At 41.9% G+C, this 22,047-nt stretch overlaps 1 protein-coding gene across 2 annotated transcripts in view; it reads left to right on the forward strand.

Moving 5' to 3' along the window:
• Positions 1–972: 972 nt before the first annotated feature.
• ENTPD1 (ectonucleoside triphosphate diphosphohydrolase 1) overlaps positions 973–22,047 on the forward strand; it is a 131,468-nt gene continuing 110,393 nt past the window's right edge. Inside the window, exon 1 of one of the 2 annotated variants that reach the window (XM_073552786.1) lies at positions 973–1,590. In XM_073552786.1, the coding sequence (XP_073408887.1) occupies positions 1,575–1,590 (16 nt within the window). In that variant the 5' untranslated portion in view covers positions 973–1,574. The remainder of the gene's footprint in view (positions 1,591–22,047) is intronic. The other variant, XM_073552785.1, reaches the window with a different exon arrangement.

The following is a 22,047-nucleotide window of genomic DNA, read 5'->3' on the forward strand; positions in this document are numbered from 1 at the left end:
TGGTCTTTTTGGCAGGAGACCTCCTGGTACAGGTCTGTATTGGAGGATTCCTCTGAGCCACTGGATGTTAGGGCCTGAACAAACTGTAACTGGGGTGGTGGAACCACTGTGCCGTGGTCCGAGGAGAGCCTGGAGGGGCTTGGCTGGGTGAGCACCTGACTTTTTACTACATCTCCTGATGGTATAGTCCCACTGCAGTCCTTGGATGTAGAAAAGGGCTTCCTTACCTTATTGACCCCTATGCAGCTTCACAAGTTGCACCAATGATATGTCCGCCTCTGGGATTATGCTGAATTTCAGATTCACAGTTATTGCCCAGCAGTTCTATAGTCTATCAATGCAACGATAGGGAAACACTCAGTGTCGGACTGGGTTGACAAATGCCCACCAGTAACATTGATTCTTGGTGCCTACTGTTAAAAAAAACCCCTGAGCCCATTACACAAAATTACTTTTGCTTCTATGTAATATTAATTTGGCTAGCTTTTTTAATGAATGATTGGATGATATCTACTCCTGAAAATTGTAAATTAAAATGTCATATCACTACTCATTAGCACTCCTTCACAGCGGCCTACCGGAGGATTCTCCTGTCTACCTGTCGGCCAGTCCGAGACTGGACATACACATGGGACATCATGCATCTTGTGGAGGTGTGGGGGGGGTAACTTATTTTTTAGCAACTAAGAATGTGGTCACTTCCTTTGTCTAATGTCGAAACAGGAAAGCTGATATTAGAATCAGGCGTCTCATTCCAATTAAACCTCAGCAGATATAGCCGCACCTTATAATTAGATGCATTTATTTGGTGCCAACCCATCCATCCTACATCACAATGGACGAGAAAGACAAGGCACCAAGTTACCTAACAGAGTAATCCCACAAGCCATCCCTCCTGTACAGTGTGACTTCCCCAATGAGCAGAGCTGCTGCTTTCCCCAGCCCAGTGTGTTACTAATCCCAGCTCCTCATTCCCCCCTGTGTCCTCCTCTCTTTTGGCAGCTCTGCAGTCAGCCAGGCGAACAATCAGTCCTGCAAATGAAAGGTGATCTGATGGCAATGTCTGTGCACACATAGAGGGGCTGCTTTGTGTGCTTGCAAGCCATGTAGGGCAGGGGACTGGCTCTTTAAGAACAGGACATATTTTTTTTCTCTCCTCTTCTCATATGTATTCTTTCCAGTGTGGAGCTGCTTCAAAGGATGAATAATGACCTCCTCTGTCTGCATCCCAGGGTTATTATTATTGCAAAGGGAAGCCTCCATGGGACTGTGCTGTGCTGCTCTGCAAGCTGAAGCCATGGGCTGTTTACCCACCCAGACACACTGAGAGCTGCTCCATCCTCGAGGGATCCCAAGCTCCAAGCAGCAGCAGCAGCAGCCAGGCCCTTGTGTCCCTCCATCATCCAGCACCACTATCAAGAGCCACTGACCTCCTGTCAACTGGGATCTTCCATGTAGAGGAGAAAAAAAAAAAGAAGCTGAGTCCACCCACATGCATGCACCGTTAAATAGGCAAGTCTCATCTCTCAGTGAGACTGCAGCAGGCACAGGCTGAGCGAGGAGCAGCAGAGCTGATGGAAGAACCCAAGGGTGAGTGAGGGAGGGAGGGAGGGAGTGCTGCTGGCACTGGGCTGCTTTCTCTCTAACCCTTTCTGCCCTTGATCACTCCAGAGCTGAACTTGTTATGGGCATTTGACACATTGTTCCATTGAGCCATTACACCTTCAATGCAATGAGGAAAAGGAGGTATGGTTACTGCTGCTGGGAAAAGTTTTCAATGAAGTGTGTATCACAGCATGCAGTTTTCATAGTAATTGTACAGGTGAGATAAGTCTCATAATCCTGGTGGTGGGCAGCATCATTTACACCATGGGCTGTGTAGGATGTGGGATGTATATAGGATTTATAGACCAAATATCCCAATGTGACGGCGCGGTGCTTATTATTACAGCTTTATATAGTGTGTGTGTATATACTGTATATATTGGAGTTTGTACCCTACATACCCTAGCATGACAGCACTCTTATTATTACAGCTTTATTGTATAGGATATATAAGATTATGATAGCACTATACTCATAATCACAGCTTTATGTCGCGTATGTATTCATTTACATTGGAGATTGTATCGTACATATACTAATATGACAGCACTATACTTATTATTACAGCTTTGTATACTGTGTGTGTGTGTATATATATATATATATAATATTGGAGTTTGTATTGTACGTATACTAACATGACAGCGCTATACTTATTATTACAGCTTTGTATACTGTGTGTGTGTGTGTATGTATGTATGTATATATATATATAATATTGGAGTTTGTATTGTACGTATACTAACATGACAGCGCTATACTTATTATTACAGCTTTGTATACTGTGTGTGTGTATATATATATATATAATATTGGAGTTTGTATTGTACGTATACTAACATGACAGCGCTATACTTATTATTACAGCTTTGTATAGTGTGTGTGTATATATATATATATATAATATTGGAGTTTGTATTGTACATATACTAACATGACAGCGCTATAGTCATTATTACAGCTTTGTATACTGTGTGTGTGTGTGTATATATATATAATATAATATTGGAGTTTGTATGTGATATTGGATTTTGTGTCATACATATCCTAATATGACAGCACTGTTATTAATATTACAGCATTATTTTATAGGATATATCAGATAATGATAGCACTATATTCATTATTACAGCTTTATATAGTGTAGACATGATAATTTGTATCGGATCTTGTATAGTACATATACGAATATGACAGCGCTACGGTTATTATTACAGCTTCCACCGAACATACATTCATTTATATTGGAGTTTGTATCATACATATAATAATTAGATGCGCGATGCTTGTTATTACAGCTTTATATAGTACAGTACTTATTTTCATTTATATGAGTTTGTATCATGCACCTAATAATATGACAGCCCTGCGCTTATTAGATCTCCTATAGGACATTATAAAAGGATGACCACTATAATCACTTATGTTGCAGTTTGTATCGTACATATAATAATTAGTCCGCGCCGTGCTTATTATTACAGCTTTATATACATATAATAGAATGTGCACTACGTTCACTACTACTGGTGTGTGTTGTACCTATGCTGATATGACAGCACTGTGCTTTTTATTACAGCTTTACATACATAGTAGTAGGATGTTCTCTATGTTAATTTTTATTGGAGCTTGTATAGTACATATAGGAGTATGACCTGTACTTATATGTTACACTTTATTCACCAACTCGTATAATACACGTACTATTCACTACAGTATCGTTTGGGGCTACTAATATGAGCTGCACTATGTGTAAAATATTGGAGCTTGTATTACTATTAGGACTCCTTCGTTTTTCTATGGGGATGTGCACATGTCCAAATCTCAGCAATTTGCCTCCAGTTATTAGATGACACTCTGCCGTTCATGTCTATGGGTCCGTGGAAAACATCACACTCCTCTCAGATGGTATCCGAGTGCAGTCCAATTTTTCACGGACTTACAGAATGGAGAAGGAGAAATTTTTATTCTCCATATCTGAGAAAATCGGATCACACTCTGATCAAATTGCATATTCGGCAAAGAAGAATTCTCATCTGAATAGCCTAATTAAATAACATTGGTCCTAGTGCTGTCCATATAATAATAAGGGTGTGTGTGTGTGCACACGTTGCGGATTCGTCTGCGGATCCGCAGCGGATTTGGCCCTGCGGATCCGCAGCAGTTTTCCATGGAATGTACAGTACCATGTTATCGTATGTAAAACAAAAACCGCTGTGCACAGGCTGCAGAAAATTCCGCAAAGAAACGCAGCGGTTTATTTTCCGCAGCATGTTAATTCTTTGTTCGGATTCCGCAGCGTTTTTACACCTTTTCCATTCTAGGAATCCGCAGGTGTCAAAAAGCAGATGAAATCCGCAGGCATTTTGACCTGTGGATTCTGCAGATTCCGCATGGAAAAATCCGCAGACGAATCCGCAACGTGTGCACATACCCTAATAGTTTTTATCTCTGACAACGTTGAGTTTGGTTAAACCAGCAACAACCAAAACACGGCAGAAAGCACCAAAAACTTAAAACAGCCTCAAAGGCACTAATGAATGGAGCTCTTACCCCCAGCTCTTCCAGGTCCTGACCCAGATCATATCCTTTCCATATTTCGATGATCCATTATAACAAGTCATGAATGCAGAAACCTCGGAATCTGCTGAATCTTGCATTTCTATTCTTGTAACTTTGTGCACAGAAGTTGTTACTTTATGTTTTTAGTTGTCCCAGACATGGTCTTTTTCACGTCAGGTGTTTATGGTCTCAGTGTCAGTTTGTTATTTTTTGTTTTATTTTTGTAGCCATTATATACAAACATAACAGAACTTCTTACAATGTTTGGCATTTCACCCTGGTGCATGAATGACTTACACTTCGGAGTGGGGGGAGGGTATCTGGTCGCAAGCGCTGACATTTTGCTACAAGTTATGTTTATCATCTTTTTTCAGAAAGATATGACCTTGCTGTGCAGTAAGATAACACTGGGTAGAGAACAGCCCTGCCCATCAAAGAGTTCTATAATGTCCATTGATTGGCATTACAGTTCACGTTCAAGACCATCTAACTTCTCTCCCCCAAGAAGTCCTTGAGCTTTCCTTCTTAGGGTGTGTGCAGACGCTGCGGAATCCGCTGCGGATTAATCCGCACGGATTTTGCAAAAACCGCAGATAATCCGCGGGTCAAAAGACCTGCGGATTATCTGCGGTTTTGCCTGCGGTTTGGTCCTGCGGATTCACCATCTCCACAATGGTGGAGATAGGAACCCGCTGCGGATTCCGCAGAAAGAATTGACATGTCACTTCTTTCTGCGGTTTCAAATCCGCGCGGATTTTTCCGCAACGTCTACACAGCGTTTTTTTTGTACCATTCATTTGAATGGTACTGTACACCGCAGCTAAAACTGCTGCGGGTCCGCAGCGGCCAAAAACGCTGCGGAACCCCAGCGGAATCCGGAGCGTGTGCACATACCCTTAGGGTAAGTTCACACTAGGCGTTTTTTCTTTTCTGATTCTAAACCTGATCTCTTGGCAGGAAAGAAGCTGCCGAAAAAAATAATGTTTTCCTTGGTTTTTCTTGCGTTTTTGCTGCCTTTTTTGTGCATTTTTTGCTGCGGTTTTGGCACGATAGATTTGTCTCTTGTGCTTGCTAATAAAAGTTTAGTGTTGGGGGAAAAAAGTTCTATTCTATAGAATCAGCTTCTGGCACAAAAGAAAAATGCAGCAAAACCTGATACCTGCATTTTTCTTTCACCACCCATTCATTTCAATGGATGAAAAACGCTGAAAGAAGTGACATGCTCCATTGTGCAAAAAAAAAAAAAAAAAAAAAAAACACAAAAAAAACCCCCAATGTGTGCTCATGAGATTTCTGAAATCTCATAGGCTTTGCTGGTACTGTAAAACGCAGCTGGAAATTTGCATAAAAAAATCTCTAAAAAAAAAAAAAAAAGCTGCAAAAACGACTAGTGTGAACTTAGCCTAAATGCTCTGCTTGTTAAGTGCACCAGTCATTTTGACAGTTCTGCCATACTATTCCCGAACCAGTTGGCTCAGAATAAAGAGCACCACTGTGCATACAAAGGAAATATATGAACTTGCTAAATTGTGACAATGATGCATGAGTGTGTAATTGTCACCAATTAGAAGCATAACTGTGACCTATTAAGACATTAGAATAACTTTTTGTAGGGTTCATCAAGAGCTAAATGAGTCACTGTGTGTTATTTACTGACGTGCAGTGTTCTGGTAGATCTTTGTGTTGTGCTGTAAATGCTTTTATCTGTGTCTCTTCTGGTAAAGGTGAACCGCATGGTTGACCAACATAAAGGATAATGAGTCTTACTTTATTTCCTGTAAGTGCGTCACGCGCAGATGTAATGTCCAAGGCAGAAAATTCTTTACTCAAAGTTAAAACGCCAGTTAAAGTTCGCCAGAACGTTGCAGTTTTGTCCATGTGAGTATGGAGTGCAGCCTTCTTTATGGGACTGCTGAGCGCCGCGCTCGCCTTTTTTCCTGGAGTCGCCATACAGAATAAATGGAGGGCGGCCAAGCATGTGTTCTAGAATAGAAGTGCCCCAATCCAGTGAGCAGTGTGGGGTCCATGAGGCAGAAACCCACCAATATACACTACTCAAAAAAAGTAAAGGGAACACTAAAATACCACATCCTAGATATCTCTGAATGAAATATTTCAGTTGCAAATTTTTATTCATTACTTAGTGGAATGTGTTTAGAACAATAAATTATAACAGTTATCAATGTAAATCAAAGTGAATATCCCATGGAGGCCTGGTTTTGGAAGGATACTCAAAATCAAAGTGGAAAATCAAATTACAGGCTGATCCAACTTCAGTGGAAATACCTCATGACAAGGAAAAGATGCTCAGTATTGTGTGTGGCCTCCACGTGCCTGTATGACCTCCCTACTGTACAACGCCTGGGCATGCTCCTGATGAGGCGGCAGATGGTCTCCTGAGGGATCTCCTCCCAGACCTGGACTAAAGCATCCGCCAACTCCTGGACAGCCTGTGGTGGAACGTGATGTTTGTGGATGGAGCGAGACTTGATGTCCCAGATGTGCTCAATTGGATTCAGGTCTGGGGAACGGGCGGGCCAGTCCATAGCTTCAATGCCTTCATCTTGCAGGAACTGCTGACACACTCCAGCCACCTGAGGTCTGGCATTGTCCTGCATAAGGAGGAACCCAGGGCCAACCGCACCAGGATATGGTCTCACAAGGGGTCTGAGGATCTCATCTCGGTACCTAATGGCAGTCAGGCTACCCCTGGCGAGCACATGGAGGGCTGTGCGGCCCTCCAAAGAAATGCCACCCCACATCATTACTGGCCCACTGTCAAACTGGTCATGCTGAAGGATGTTGCAGGCAGTAGATCACTGTCCACGGCGTCTCCACACTCTGTCACATCTATCATGTGCTCAGTGTGAACCACTTGTGTGGGTTGTAGAGTCCGTCTCATGCTACCACGAGTGTGAAAGCACAACCAACATTCAAAAGTGACCAAAACATCAGCCAGAAAGCATTGGTACAGAGATGTGGTCTTTGGTCCCCACCTGCAGAACCACTCCTTTATTGCGGGTGTCTTGATAATTTGCAATAATTTCCATCTGTTGTGTATTCCATTTGCACAACAGCCTGTGACATTGTCAATCAGTGTTGCTTCCTAAGTGGACAGTTTGATTTCACAGAAGTTTGATTTACTTGCAGTTATATTCTGTTGTGTAAGTGTTCCCTTTATTTTTTTGAGCAGTGTATTATCAACTACTTCTGCATAGGATAAATAACATTTATTGATATAAATGAATTCCAATCAGATAATAAAGATTGGACAAAATAAAAATAATACAAATAAATTAAGTTAAGAATAGATACACCAGTCATATGAACAGCGTCTATCGCTAAATTGGACGGACTTGCTGCTGTAAGGGACTGGAGAAGGGATGAGCGGACCCATGGAAGTTTTGATTCTCTTACCCAACTGGACTTTAGTCCAAAGTTCGGTTTGGGCACCAGAACTCTACCCGAACCTGAACCCAAACCCCATTGAAATCAATAGGGACCCAAACTTTGGAGCTGGCAAATCTCTCTCTCTCTCTCTCTCTCTCTCTCTCTCTCGAAGTTCGTGTTTGGAGTTCAGGGACTGGTATGGGCCTCGAACTTTACATTTTTGGGTTCGCTCATCTGGAGTGTCCTAAGTAGAGCTACAACACCGGCAGCAGATAATTAAGGATTTAATGAAAAAGTCTGCAAGAAAAAAAAGAAGTTGTAGAGCTAGAATTCATTTATGACAGATGCCCTTTAAGTAACGTAAGAATTTCATTTAAAGGGAACATGACAGCTGATTTTTGCAGCCCGATCCACGGGCAGCATGTATCTGACACTGGCTTTTGATTTCCGTCAGGCATATTTGACTATAAAATGCTTCAATGCAAGAAGAGACCTGTCACTCCCGAGGCAGCAGGTGGGGAGAAGTCGTTGGAGACCCGCCTGTCTGACTTGTCTCCTGTGCGGCTGGTTCCCCAGCGACTTTTAAAGTATATTTTTCTTTGAAACTCCGCAGTGTTTCACAGCGAAACATACCTGGCTGAAATCATACAGCCAGTGCCAGCCGTGGATCGGGCACCATGTATCAGTTGTCAGGGTCCCTTTTAAGGTTTATTTACACTTTACATGAAACGGGTGCCGTTAGGAGAAAGTATTTACTAAACCACACTATAGAAAAGGAAGAAAGCGCATGGAGAGGACATAAGTGCAGGATAGAAGATGTGCTGCTGTAGTATGAGCTAATGATGACAGCAGCACCCCGGATACACATACAACTCACATCCAGCCTGCATTACTGGGAGAGACACTCCCATAAGAGAAAGATCTGAAACTTGAATCTGGCTGGAAACTCAAACAAATATGGGAGTCTGAAAAGAAATGAAGATTGTAGAATGAAACTAATTAGAATTTTATTAACCAGAGGTAATAACTAACAAACACACACAACAAAAAAAACAAACATTTTTTTCCATGTCAAAGAAGTGAATACTCTTTAATGCACTTTTGGTGCATTTTTAAGTTTTTTTTTTTTTGTTTTTTTTGTTTTTTTTTAAATGCTGCATACTGTTAGTATGTTTTACAAATATATTTTCCGTTATGTTTCACCATTGGATAGGAAAACACATTAAAAAAAAATCACATAAAAGATCTAAAAATCCCTGAAATTCATTACCTAAAGAGATTGTATGCAGCAGTCACATAGTCTGTTTCCAAAGCATCGCTGTGGCCTCATCGTTCATCACCCAGAATGGAGAGAGGCGACACACACAGTGGTGCAGAAAAGAAATCCCGACTGTTAATTTGTTACAATTTTTCTTTAGGTCAATATTTATTAATTAAGCCATGTTTTTCTACTTGATGCATAGAAAAGTATAGAGACACGTGAGCCGACATGAGCAAAAGCGTTAGCCTTACGATGAATATTCGAGTTGTTTTTGGAATCTGATAAAGAGCTACAATGTGACACAGCATTTGTTATATAATTACTGCAGATAGGAGATTGCATATGGGAGACTCATCATTTACCAATGCTGATCATAGATTCTTGTGTCCATTTCCTCCATTCATTACAAGACGCGGCATTCCTTCTATAGTTCTCGTCAGCAGTGATTCACATTTGTTTCCTGCCTGTAAAAGTGCTGACTGATGAGTGAAATAAGCTAGTGTTTCATGCATGGTCCCTTCTAGTAGTGATGAGCAAAAGTGCTCCGATAAGGTGTTATCCGAGCAAGCCGAGTGTCTTCTCTGCATGTGGTGAACATGCAGGTGCAAGGACTCGAACAGATAACACCTTCGAGCATTCCTAAGACTCTCAGTTAGCACCCGAGCATGCTCAGATAACACCTTCGAGCATTCCTAAGACTCTCAGCACCCGAGCATGCTCAGATAACACCTTATCCGAGCCGGTTCGCTCATCACTAGTTTCTCGCTCTGAGCTCTATCTCTGGAGTCTACGGGAAAAACAGCCTTCACTCTAGAGAGGACTTTGCACAGCTCCAGGACACTTTTGGTATCTATGTAACTCTAGTCTATGGGGAGCGAGCACAGGTAGATCTGTTGTTTGAGCTCTTCTATCCCTTGGCCATTCGTTGCTTTCTGTACAAACATTTCTCCAGGTGACTGTGCTACATGCACGAATGTAACCATGAATAATGTAAAAAAGTAGTTACTTGTTTATAAAGAGCTTGGATTTAGGGTATGTGCACACGTTGCGGATTCTGCTGCTGATTTTTCCACGCAGATTTTGCTAAATCCACAGGTAAAATGACCTGCGTTTTACCTGCAGATTTAGTGCAGACTTAGGCCGGAGTCACACTGGCGAGGAATACGGGAGAGTGAGAGGCGCAAAAAGCACGCATTAGACACGGACCAATGATTCTCTATGGGGTCCCTCGCACCAGCCGTATATTTCTCATCCGTATCCTACGCTCTGTGCCAATCGCAGCATGCTGCGATTGTCAGCGTACTACGCCCGTAGTACGCCAATGCAAGTCTATGGGTGCGCAAAAAATACGCATTACACACGGACCACACATGTGACTTGCGAGAAATACGCACCAGGTGTCTTTAGTAAACTCACACTGACAGGTTTAATAAAGAAACGAAAGAATAGATATAGACACATAGAATATATATATATACTATGTGTGTATGTGTGTGTGTGTATATATATATATATGCATTCTATGTGTATATATCTATTCTTTGGTTTCTGTTAGAAACCCTGTCATTGGGCTCCATTATATGTCCATTTTGCAAGCCTGCGAGAAAATCTCGCCATACGGATGCCATACGGATGCTGACATGCGCAAAATACGCGACCACACCTTGATTAAGGATGACATACGGAGCACTATTTAGGGGTCTGTCATCCGTATTACGCATGTAAAATACTGACCGTATTTTGCGCAGGTTAGTGTGACTCCAGCCTTACTGTGGATTTCCTGCAGATTTTGTGCAGATTTCGCCTGCGTTTTTACACCTGCGGATTCCTAGAATGGAATAGGTGTAAAAACGCAGCGGAATCTGCACAAAGCATTGACATGCTGCTGATTCAAATCCGCAGGAAATCTGCGCGGAAAAATCCGCAGCATGTGCACAGTGTATTTTACATTGAATATAATGGTACTGTAGACCGCAGCAGAATCCGCAACGTCTGCACATACCCTAACCTGTTTTAAAGAGAACACGGTAGCACACTTTAAGGGTCTGTGCACACGCTGCGGATTCCGGTTTTGGCCCTGTGGAACCAGTGTACAGTAGCATTATAACCTATGGAATGACATGTCAATTCTTTCTGCGGATTCCGCTGCGGTTTGCCATCTGCTCCATTGTAGAGATGATAAACCCTTAGTCTATGTGCACACGTTGCGGATTTGCCTGGGGAAATTTCTGTGCGGATTCTGCATCTCTTGGCAGAAAACGCAGTGGAAATTCCGCAAGTTTTTTGTGCGGATTTCTTGCTGATTTGGATGTGGCTTTTTCTGCGAATTTCTTAGCTCATGAAAGATGTACTACTGTAAAAAAAAAAAAACCCAAAAATCCTTTTTCCAAGTCCTCCCTCCATTGTTGATGTGTTTCAATCAAGATCGGCTCGATTTTTGATTCTCAGCCCGCACACTCTTCCTCCTTCTGATTTATTTGCATTTTAAAAATCCGCTGCTTTTTTTTCAGCCGAATCTGCATGAAATCCGCAAACATTTTTACACCTGCGGATTTGTTGCGGATTTGATTGCCTCCGTGGAAGTCAATGGGGGGAAAAACACTGCAGATCCACACAAAGAATTGACATGCTGCGGAAAATAAAATGCTGCGAATCAGGATGGAATTTTCCACAGCGTGTGCACACCAATTCTAGATTCCCATTGATTAACCTTGCATGAGCAATCCTTTGCGGATTTGGTGCAATTCTGCGCAGAAAAACCCACTGCGGATCCGCAGCAAATCCACAACGTGTGCTCATAACCTTAGGCTTTATTCACACATCAGTATTTCTATGCCAAAACCAGGAGAGTCTGCAAAACACAGAACAGGTGTTAGTCTTTCTTTCTTTCTTTTTTTTTTAATATATCATTTTTATTGAAAGTTTGTTAAACAATAAAATAAAACAGAATCAATATTATTGGCACAGTAAGCTGCATATAGCATTCAGATGGGGTAAATGAGGACAATGAATACAGAATATAACATATGGTATAACATATTTATTATTTAGTGGAAATCTCTGTATAAAATGGTAGAAAGCATAAAAAGAAAAAAAAACCAAAAACAGTTAAATGGGTATTCCTGTCTCCTATTCCAATATGTAGTATGGAAAATAATGGCAAATACCTCTAATTAGAAATATAGTATAGTTCTTCTGATTCGCTATGTCGCTTACCCCTTGTGCAGGGCATTTCAGTAGCTTAGGTATCCATGGTTATGACCAACCATACTTTAAAGTGACAGTAAGTTAACTGTTAGTGGTCGTAACCATGGATACCTAAGCTACTACTATGCCTTGCACATGGGGTAAGAAACATAGCGAATCAGAAGAACTATACTACTTTTCTAATTGGAGGTATTTGCTAATATTATTATTCTTACACCTACTACATATTGGGATAGGATCTTGTAGCGGGGAGTACCCCTTTAGGCTAAACTTATAAAGAAGTCATCATTAAAAGGAGCTTATAGAAGTGAAAATTCCTGATTTGCTAATCCAGTCAAACGCTCTTAGGCCGGGGTCACACTAACCAACGCAAAATACGGTCAGTATTTTACATGCGTAATACGGATGAATGGCCCCTAAACAGTGCTCCGTATGTCATCCGTAAACAAGGTGTGGTCGCGTATTTTGCGCATGTCAGCATCCGTATGTAATCCGTATGGCGAGATTTTCTCGCAGGCTTGCAAAATGGACATATAATGAAGCCCTATGACAGGTTCTATAACACAAACCAAAGAATAGATATAGACACATAGAATGCATATATATATATATATATATATATATATATATATATATATATATGTGTGTCTCAATGACATGTGTGTATATATATATATATACACTCACTGGCCACTTTATTAGGTACACCTGTCCAACTGTGTGTTAAGACTTAATTTCTAATCAGCCAATCACATGGCGGCAACTCAGTGCATTTAGGCATGTAGACATGGTCAAGACAATCTCCTGCAGTTCAAACCGAGCATCAGTATGGGGAAGAAAGGTGATTTGAGTGCCTTTGAACGTGGCATGATTGTTGGTGCCAGAAGGGCTGGTCTGAGAATTTCAGAAACTGCTGATCTACTGGGATTTTCACGCACAACCATCTCTAGGGTTTACAGAGAATGGTCCGAAAAAGAAAAAAAATCCAGTGAGCGGCAGTTCTGTGGCCGGAAATGCCATGTTGATGCCAGAGGTCAGAGGAGAATGGGCAGACTGGTTCGAGCTGATAGAAAGGCAACAGTGACTCAAATTGCCACCCGTTACAACCAAGGTAGGCAGAAGAGCATCTCTGAACGCACAGTGCGTCGAACTTTGAGGCAGATGGGCTACAGCAGCAGAAGACCACACTGGGTACCACTCCTCTCAGCTAAGAACAGGAAACTGAGGCTACAATTTGCACAAGCTCATCGAAATTGGACAGTAGAAGATTGGAAAAACGTTGCCTGGTCTGATGAGTCTCGATTTCTGCTGCGACATTCGGATGGTAGGGTCAGAATTTGGCGTAAACAACATGAAAGCATGGATCCATCCTGCCTTGTATCAACGGTTCAGGCTGGTGGTGGTGGTGTCATGGTGTGGGGAATTTTTTCTGGGCACTCTTTGGGCCCCTTGGTACCAATTGAGCATCGTTGCAACGCCACAGCCTACCTGAGTATTGTTGCTGACCATGTCCATCCCTTTATGACCACAATGTACCCAACATCTGATGGCTACTTTCAGCAGGATAATGCGCCATGTCATAAAGCTCGAATCATCTCAGATTGGTTTCTTGAACATGACAATGAGTTTACTGTACTCAAATGGCCTCCTCAGTCACCAGATCTCAATCCAATAGAGCATCTTTGGGATGTGGTGGAACGGGAGATTCGCATCAGGGATGTGCAGCCGACAAATCTGCGCCAACTGTGTGATGCCATCATGTCAATATGGTCCAAAATCTCTGAGGAATGCTTCCAGCACCTTGTTGAATCTCTGCCACGAAGAATTGAGGCAGTTCTGAAGGCAAAAGGGGGTCCAACCCCTTACTAGCATGGTGTACCTAATAAAGTGGCCAGTGAGTGTATATATATATATGTATTCTATGTGTCTATATCTATTCATTCGTTTCTTTATTAAACCTGTCAGTTTGAGTTTACTGTATCGCGCACTGAATTGCCGGCTTTGCTAAAAGACACCTGGTGCGTATTTCTCGCAAGTCACATGTGTGGTCCGTGTGTAATCCGTATTTTTTGCGCACCCATAGACTTGCATTGGCGTATTACGGGCGTAGTACGCTGACAATCGCAACATGCTGCGATTGGCACGGACCGTAGAATACGGATGAGAAATATACGGCTGGTGCGAGGGACCCCATAGAGAATCATTGGTCCGTGTCTCATGCGTGCTTTTACCGCCTCTCACTCGGCCGTATTCCTCGCCAGTGTGACCCCGGCCTTATCTCCTAATTATTAATGCAGAGGTGACTTGCGTTGTTTTTGAGGTCCTATAGGCTGCACCAGGTGGCTGAGACAAAAGGCCCAACAGTTTTCTTTTCCTCCAGATTGCAGGTGTCAATCTTTCAACTATACTTTTAATTTACGAGAAAAACTAATGATACTCGAACCAAACTCTGATTGAGAAAATGGGACGTGGACAATATTGACGTGTAAATGAGGCCTTAGGCTGGAGTCACACACAAGCTATAAAAAAATCGGTCCGTTTTTATCGGACCAGAATCGCACAAATGTTCCCTGAGCCGTATGTCATCAGATTAGAATGCGAGAATGCGATTTTTCACGCATCTAAGCATCTGTATGGCATCCGTATGACGAGATTTTCTCGCCAGCTTGCAAAATGGACACATAATGGAGCCCAATGACAAGTTAAAACACAAACGAAAGAATAGATATAGACACATAGAATATATATATATATACAGTCATGTCCAAAAGTTTTGAGAATGACACAAATATTAATTTTTATAAAGTCTACTGCTTCATTTTTTCTAATGGCAATTTGCATATACTCCAGAATGTTATAAAGAGTGATCAGCTTAACAGCAATTACTTGCAAAGTCAATATTTGCCTAGAACATGAACTTTATCCCCCAAAACACATTTCAACATCATTGCAGCCCTGACTGAAAAGGACCAGCTAACATCGTTTCAGTGATTGCTCCATTAACGCAGGTGTGGGTGTTGATGAGGACAGGGCTGGAGATCAATCTGTCATGATTAAGTAAGAATGACACCACTGGACACTTTAAAAGGAGGCTGGTGCTTGGCATCATTGTTTCTCTTCTGTTAACCATGGTTATCTCTAAAGAAACACGTGGAGTCATCATTGCACTGCACAAAAATGGCCTAACAGGGAAGAGTATCGCAGCTAGAAAGATTGCACCTCAGTCAACAATCTATCGCATCATCAAGAACTTCAAGGAGAGAGGTTCACTTGTTGCCAAAAAGGCTCCAGGGCGCCCAAGAAAGACCAGCAAGCGCCAGGACCGTCTCTTAAAAGTGTTTCAGCTGTGGGATCGGGCTACCAGCAGTGCAGAGCTTGCTCAGGAATGGCAGCAGGCAGGTGTGAGTGCATCTGCACGCACTGTGAGGTGGAGACTCTTGGAGCAAGGCCTGGTCTCAAGGAGGGCAGCAAAGAAGCCACTTCTCTCCAGGAAAAACATCATGGACAGACAGATATTCTGCAAGAGGTACAGGGAGTGGACTGCTGAGGACTGGGGTAAAGTCATTTTCTCTGATGAATCGCCTTTTTGATTGTTTGGGACATCTGGAAAACGGCTTATTCGGAGAAGACCAGGTGAGCGCTATCACCAGTCTTGTCTCATGCCAACTGTCAAGTATCCTGAAACCATTCATGTGTGGGGTTGCTTCTTAGCCAAGGGAATGGGCTCTCTCTCAGTCTTGCCTAAAAACACAGCCATGAATAAAGAATGGTACCAGAATGTCCTCCAAGAGCAACTTCTCCCAACCGTCCAAGAGCAGTTTGGCGATCAACAATGCCTTTTTCAACATGATGGAGCACCTTGCCATAAAGCAAAGGTGATAACTAAATTGCTCAGGGAACAAAACATAGAGATTTTGGGACCATGGCCTGGAAACTCCCCAGATCTTAATCCCATTGAGAACTGGTGGTCAGTCATCAAGAGACGGGTGGACAAACAAAAACCTTCAAATTCAGACAAAATAAAAGCATTGATTTTGCAAGAATGGACTGCTATCAGTCAGGATTTGATCCAGAAGTTGACTTGAGAGCATGCCAGGGAGAATTGCTGAGGTCCTGAAGAAGAAGGGTCAACACTGCAAATATTGACTTGCTGCATTAACTCATTCTGTCAATATAACCTTTTGCTACTCATAATATGATTGCAATTATATTTCTGTATGTGATAAAAACATCTGACAAACACACATAAAAACCAGAGGCCAGCAGATCATGTGAAAATATAATATTTGTGTCATTCTCAAAACTTTTGGCCATGACTGTATGTGTATGTATATATATATATATATATATATATATATATATATATATATATATATATATATATATATATATATATATATACACACACACATGTCATTTAGACATATATATATATGTATATATATATTTCATAGAGTTCTACATAGCAGAATTTACAGGCTTCTGTAAAATCATTAAAAAACCCAACATGAAATGACACATGGTTTACATACAGTAAACCATTTCATTTCATTTAGTTTTTTATAATAATAAATGTTATTTCTATAGCGCCGACATATTCCGCAGCACTTTACATTTCAGAGGGGACTTGTACAGACAATAGACATTACAGCATAACAATAATCACATAGATCATAACAGATACCAAGAGGAATGAGGGCCCTGCTCACAAGCTTACAATCTATGAGGAAAGAGGTAGACACGAAAGGTGGATGGTAAGGCTGTGTTCACACACAGCGTTTTTTTTAGCGGTTTTTACCGCGGTTTTCGCTATAAAACTGCTAAAAATAAGCTGCACAGTCATTTCTATGCATTTTGCACTTTTTGTGCACATTGATGCGTTTTTTACCGCGAAAAAAACGCATCGCAGTAAAAAACGCAGCATGCTCATTAATTTTGCGGATTTTCCCCGTTTTAGGCCTCTTCCATGCGGTTTTAAACCGCTGCGGAAAAAAAACGCATCAAAAACGCATCAAAACTGCGCAAAAAACGCAAGCGGAAAAATAGGTGCGGTTTCTGGGAAGGGATTCAGGTTTTTGAGCAGAAAATCTCTGCAACGTGTGCACTTAGCCTAACAGTTTCCCTGATTGTATGGACCAGCCATAATGTTAAGTGTGTAACAGTACAGACACAGAGGGCTAATGGATGCATAAAGCATGTGGGAACATAATGCGGGGAACCTGGTTATGGTAAAAACTTTTGGCTGTGCCACATAGGGATAGATTAGGTTAATGTGTTGAGGCGGTAGGCCAGTCTGAATAAATGCGTTTTCAGGGCATGCTTAAAATTGTGGGGATTGGGGACTAATCGTATTGACCTGGGAAATGCATTCCAAAGAATTGGCGCAGCATGTGTATAGTCTTGGAGACGGGAGTGGGAGGTTCTGATTATTGAGGATGCTAACCTCAGGTCATCAGCAGAACGGAGGGCGCTGTTAGGATGGTATACTGAAACAAGGGAGGAGATGTAGGGTGGTGCTGAGCCATGAAGAGCTTTGTGGGTGAGGGTAATAAGTTTGCACTGGATTCTGGAGTGGATGGGTAGCCAGTGTAATGACTGTCACAAGGTAGAGGCATCGGTGTAACGATTGGCGAGGATCAGTCTTTGACTAATAATTAGATTAGTGTATGTGTGTAAAATTTGGGACATGTAGGTGTTAAATTAAGGGGTTAATTCGTTGAAAAAAATTGTGAGGGCTCCCGCGGTAATTTCTCCACCAGAGAGGGAAAGCCAGAGTGAGGACAGATATTGATAGCCTAAAGAGGGACCATTGTTTTTGCCCCCCACCGGCTAAAAAAATCTGCCCCCAGCCACCCCATCTATAAGATGTGCCTTTTCTGGCACTTAGCCTCTCTATTCCCATTGCCTTTAGTGGTGGCTAATGGGTTAATAATAATGGGTTAATATCACTTTGTTATTGAAGCCGGGTTAATAATGGAGGGGTGTCAATAAGACACCTATCCATTATAACGCTAGACTAGTAAAGGGTTAAAAAAAGACACATACACACACATTAATTAGAAATTCTTTCAATGAAATAATCGCACAAAGATTTTGACCACATTTATTAATCTGTTAATCCAAAAGAATCCCTTGTCCTGTAAAAAAATAAAAAAACAATATCCATACCTCTCCGCCGTTCAGTCAGGTCCCCCGCTGCAATCACAAGGGGTTAACTAGTTTACAACGGGGACCGGTACTAATGCGACTGGCCCCTCTGTAAACTACTGCAGAATGAATGAAATCATGTCTGCGCAGACTCCCCGGCTGACTGGAGATGAACTAATAAGCGTTGGAAAGTTTATGAACTTTTCCCACGCTCACCAGTTCACCTCAGGTCAGCCGGGGACTGCGCGCAGCCTCAGTGACGTCAGCCAAACTGAGTGTCATTATATGAGACCGCAGTAACGTCTTCCATTATATGTTACCCAGCACCTCGTGTAAGTAATAAAGATAATTGTATGTTCTCCCAATGCTTGTGTGGGTTTCCTCCGGTTTCGTTGGACACTCCAAAGATAAGGAATCTAGATTGTGAGCACCAATGGGGACAGTGATGATGGTGCTATATAAGTGAGTAGAATAAATAATTCATAAATGAATTGGCACTACAAGGAGGACACAGAAGGATGAATCCGTGATCTGCGTTTTTTATTTTATTTTACATGATATTGCTGATCCCATTATATATCATTATGTCCTTAATATGCACGTTATTATTTTGTCTGATGGCCACTGAGACATTGGATGGTTAGTCACAGCCCAGACTCGTCTGTCTACATTTCAGTCATCGGATGTTTAGTAAATTGCTTTGGTATTTGGCGGAATGTACACGTGTAACACAAGGTGTGAAGGATACATAAGTATCCGCATAGCGACATCGTATCTGGGAACACCCGGAATCCAGGACCTGGCACTGAAACGCGTTGTTTGTGAGGACCTTGCGGAGGGTGTAGCGATGAAGCCTCTGGCTGCACAAGCTGACAGTCAGGCTGGTAATTAATACTTGTTTGATGTACAGGAGCCTGTTGTCTTAAGTTTCCATATGACATGACTGACGGTTGTGACAGCTATTTCTTAAAGTGAAATGAGGAACCCTGGAAAGGAAGTCTGGGATGGCACAAGAGTCCCTACTATGTCCTCCTTCTGTTTTCTTAATAATGGAGTCAATACATTAATGCATCCTCAAAATTCTGCCTTAAGATGGGTATGTAGGGAGGGAACGGGTCCTCGTGTACTGGGTGGCGGCGCCAGTAAGCATTTTGCGTAAAAGTAATGTCCGATCTGCTCCTGTAAATAATACAACTTATGGGGCGATCAGATGATCGATCAGATCTCGATCCTTAGAGGTGGCATTTCTAGAAATCATAGTTTTTTTGGGGGGAAGCTAAGACCAGCCTGGTATTCCTTCTGCAACGATCTGCAGGGGAGATAGTATATGAGATCTGCTCCTGCAGATGGCCTCTCGCTTTTTTATATTTAGCGCCGTTAATTCCAGAGCGCTTTACAGACATTATCTCCTCTGGTTCGTACAGGGGGATTCCAAGGTGCGGAATTTAACGGTCATTTGTTGGGTCGTAGCCTGGGCCTCCGGAGGATCCTCTATACCTCTATTGTACCAAAACAACCTGCTTTCTAGTCTCTAAGTAAAATGCAATGTTTGCTTTTGCCAAATAATACCTTGTAAATGTAGCGAGTTCTTCCAGACACCTTTTAATTGACATTTCAATTCTGCATTCATTTGGAATCTCTTGGCCAATCTAACATTTTCCATAAAAGTACCGTATTTTTGCATTTTAAATTGTCTCTTCGGAGAGGACTAGAACTCTTGTGCCACCCATATAGGTTCTAGTCCTCTTCCTCTCTGAAGATACAATTTGCATATTTCGTATAGGAACATGGTAACTTAAAAGTCTCCTCATCTTGGCATGTCAGGCTTGACATGTCACTCTCCCCAAGGAGAAACGTTACCCCTTTGTATTTTAAGAAACTGTATCCCAGCTGCAGTAAGAGGCCATGCGTTGAGTGACACTATTGAATTCTGCTTTGCATGAGATACCAAGAAATGTGGGGGCAGGGAAGTGACATTCTAGTGATAGATCTGGTTCTAGCTGTCACTTTTGGATCCACCCTGCCCTATTAAGTGTTAATTAGCAAACTCGTAGAACATTAGAGTGTGGCAACAAAAGCTCACAAGAGGCTATGCAGATGAGAGATCGCACAAATGCGATGGGTAATAATATACAGTGGGGGAAATAAGTATTTGATCCTTTGCTGATTTTGTAGGTTTGCCCACTGACAAAGACATGAACAGTCTATAATTTTAAGGGTAGGTGAATTTTAACATTGAGAGATAGAATATCAAAAATAAAATCCAGAAAATCACATTGTATAGATTATATAAGTTCCTTTTGCATTTTGCAGTGAGAAATAACAAGACTTAATACTTGGTGGCAAAACCCTTGTTGTCAAGCGCAGCAGTCTGTATATCATGGTGAAAATGTCAGGATTTTGGTTCAGGGGTCTTCTAAAGATGAGCTGATCTAGGCATCATCTGCTGCAAAGACTCCCAGCGATCAGCTGCAATCTATGAGAAACCCTGGGCCTAAGGTTTTTCGTTTTCCTGCAGTGCCCCCACAGGGCAAATGAAGCATTACACAGATTTCCATGAACTCAGTGGACAGTACGTGTAATGCATGGATAGGTAGTATCCTCCAACATATGGTCGGTCACTCACTGCTGTAGCTGATAGATGACGTGGGAAGTCCGGGATCTCCCTCATTTACTCCCTAACATGGTGTTTGAAATGTTTTTGTAAAGCAGACAACCTCTTTCACTTAGAAGATCTATCTTGCAATGGAGCCTCATTTTAAACTAATTTAGAAACTGACCTCTAGTTCAAGTGCTTCTTCTCTAAAAGCACAGACTAGAACAATATCATGTTCCTTAGTGTGACACATGAAAGAAAAACAGGAAACTGTAAAGTTCCTTAAATAAACAATCTAATACCACATCTTCCAGGCGTAAAATGTTCTGATTATCTCGGCTATTTTTGGTGCACAAGGTAGTAAGCAAGGTAATGCTGTAACATGCAGAAGTTGCAAATGATTTGCATCATGCGCTTTCATTTTTTTGAATGCTTTTTTTTTTTTTTGTTATCTTTTGACCGTTTTAGTGTTCGTTAAAGAAAAATGCCTAGCAATGCTATTACATTGTGTAATGCCAGGTGCAGGGTCAGAAAGATGCTGCACGACACAGACATCATAACTTTGGTGTTACTGGAATCCCTTTGTCATACAGCTCCCCTGCATCCCCCGGACTAGGAGGAATAACGGTTTTGTCTAAAGTTAAAGGATTTTTTTTTTTCTAAATGGAATCTGTCAGCAATCTAATCTGAGCACAGCATGATGTAAGGGCACAGATACAGATTTCAGGGATATGTTACTTTATTTGACTGTATGCTATTGTTTCCATTCAATGAAAGTTTTATCACCAGGAGATTACCACTGCCTGGACTACAGCTCCTGTGAGCCCTGGTCTGACCACGCCCCTGCCTGTGATAAGCAGCCAAACTGTCAATATGCAGTGTTCACAGACAATTGTGGTGTGGGCAGGGTTAGCTTTCTGTTCTCTGCTAAATCTAAAATTCAGATTATGTCACAGCTGCTGCACCTAGTAAACTAAGTGATACATTGCTGGAATCGGGGTCTCTTTTCCTACATCATGCTGCTCTCAGATAATGTAGAAAAAAATCTGGCAACAGATTCGCTTGAAATGTAAAAAGTGACAAGGAGATGCTCTACTCTCCAATATGACAGAAGAGCTGACAGATCCCCTGTATCCTACACCACACGGGAGAGCTGACAGATCCTCTATATACTGCAACACACAGGAGAGCTGACAGATCCTCTATACACTACACCACACAGGAGAGCTGACAGATCCTCTATATACTACACCACACAGGAGAGCTGACAGATCCTCTATAC

The sequence above is a fragment of the Dendrobates tinctorius genome, unplaced genomic scaffold (genome assembly GCF_039654945.1).
Source record: "Dendrobates tinctorius isolate UK_male_01 unplaced genomic scaffold, ASM3965494v1 ptg000196l, whole genome shotgun sequence".
NCBI lineage: Eukaryota > Metazoa > Chordata > Amphibia > Anura > Dendrobatidae > Dendrobates > Dendrobates tinctorius.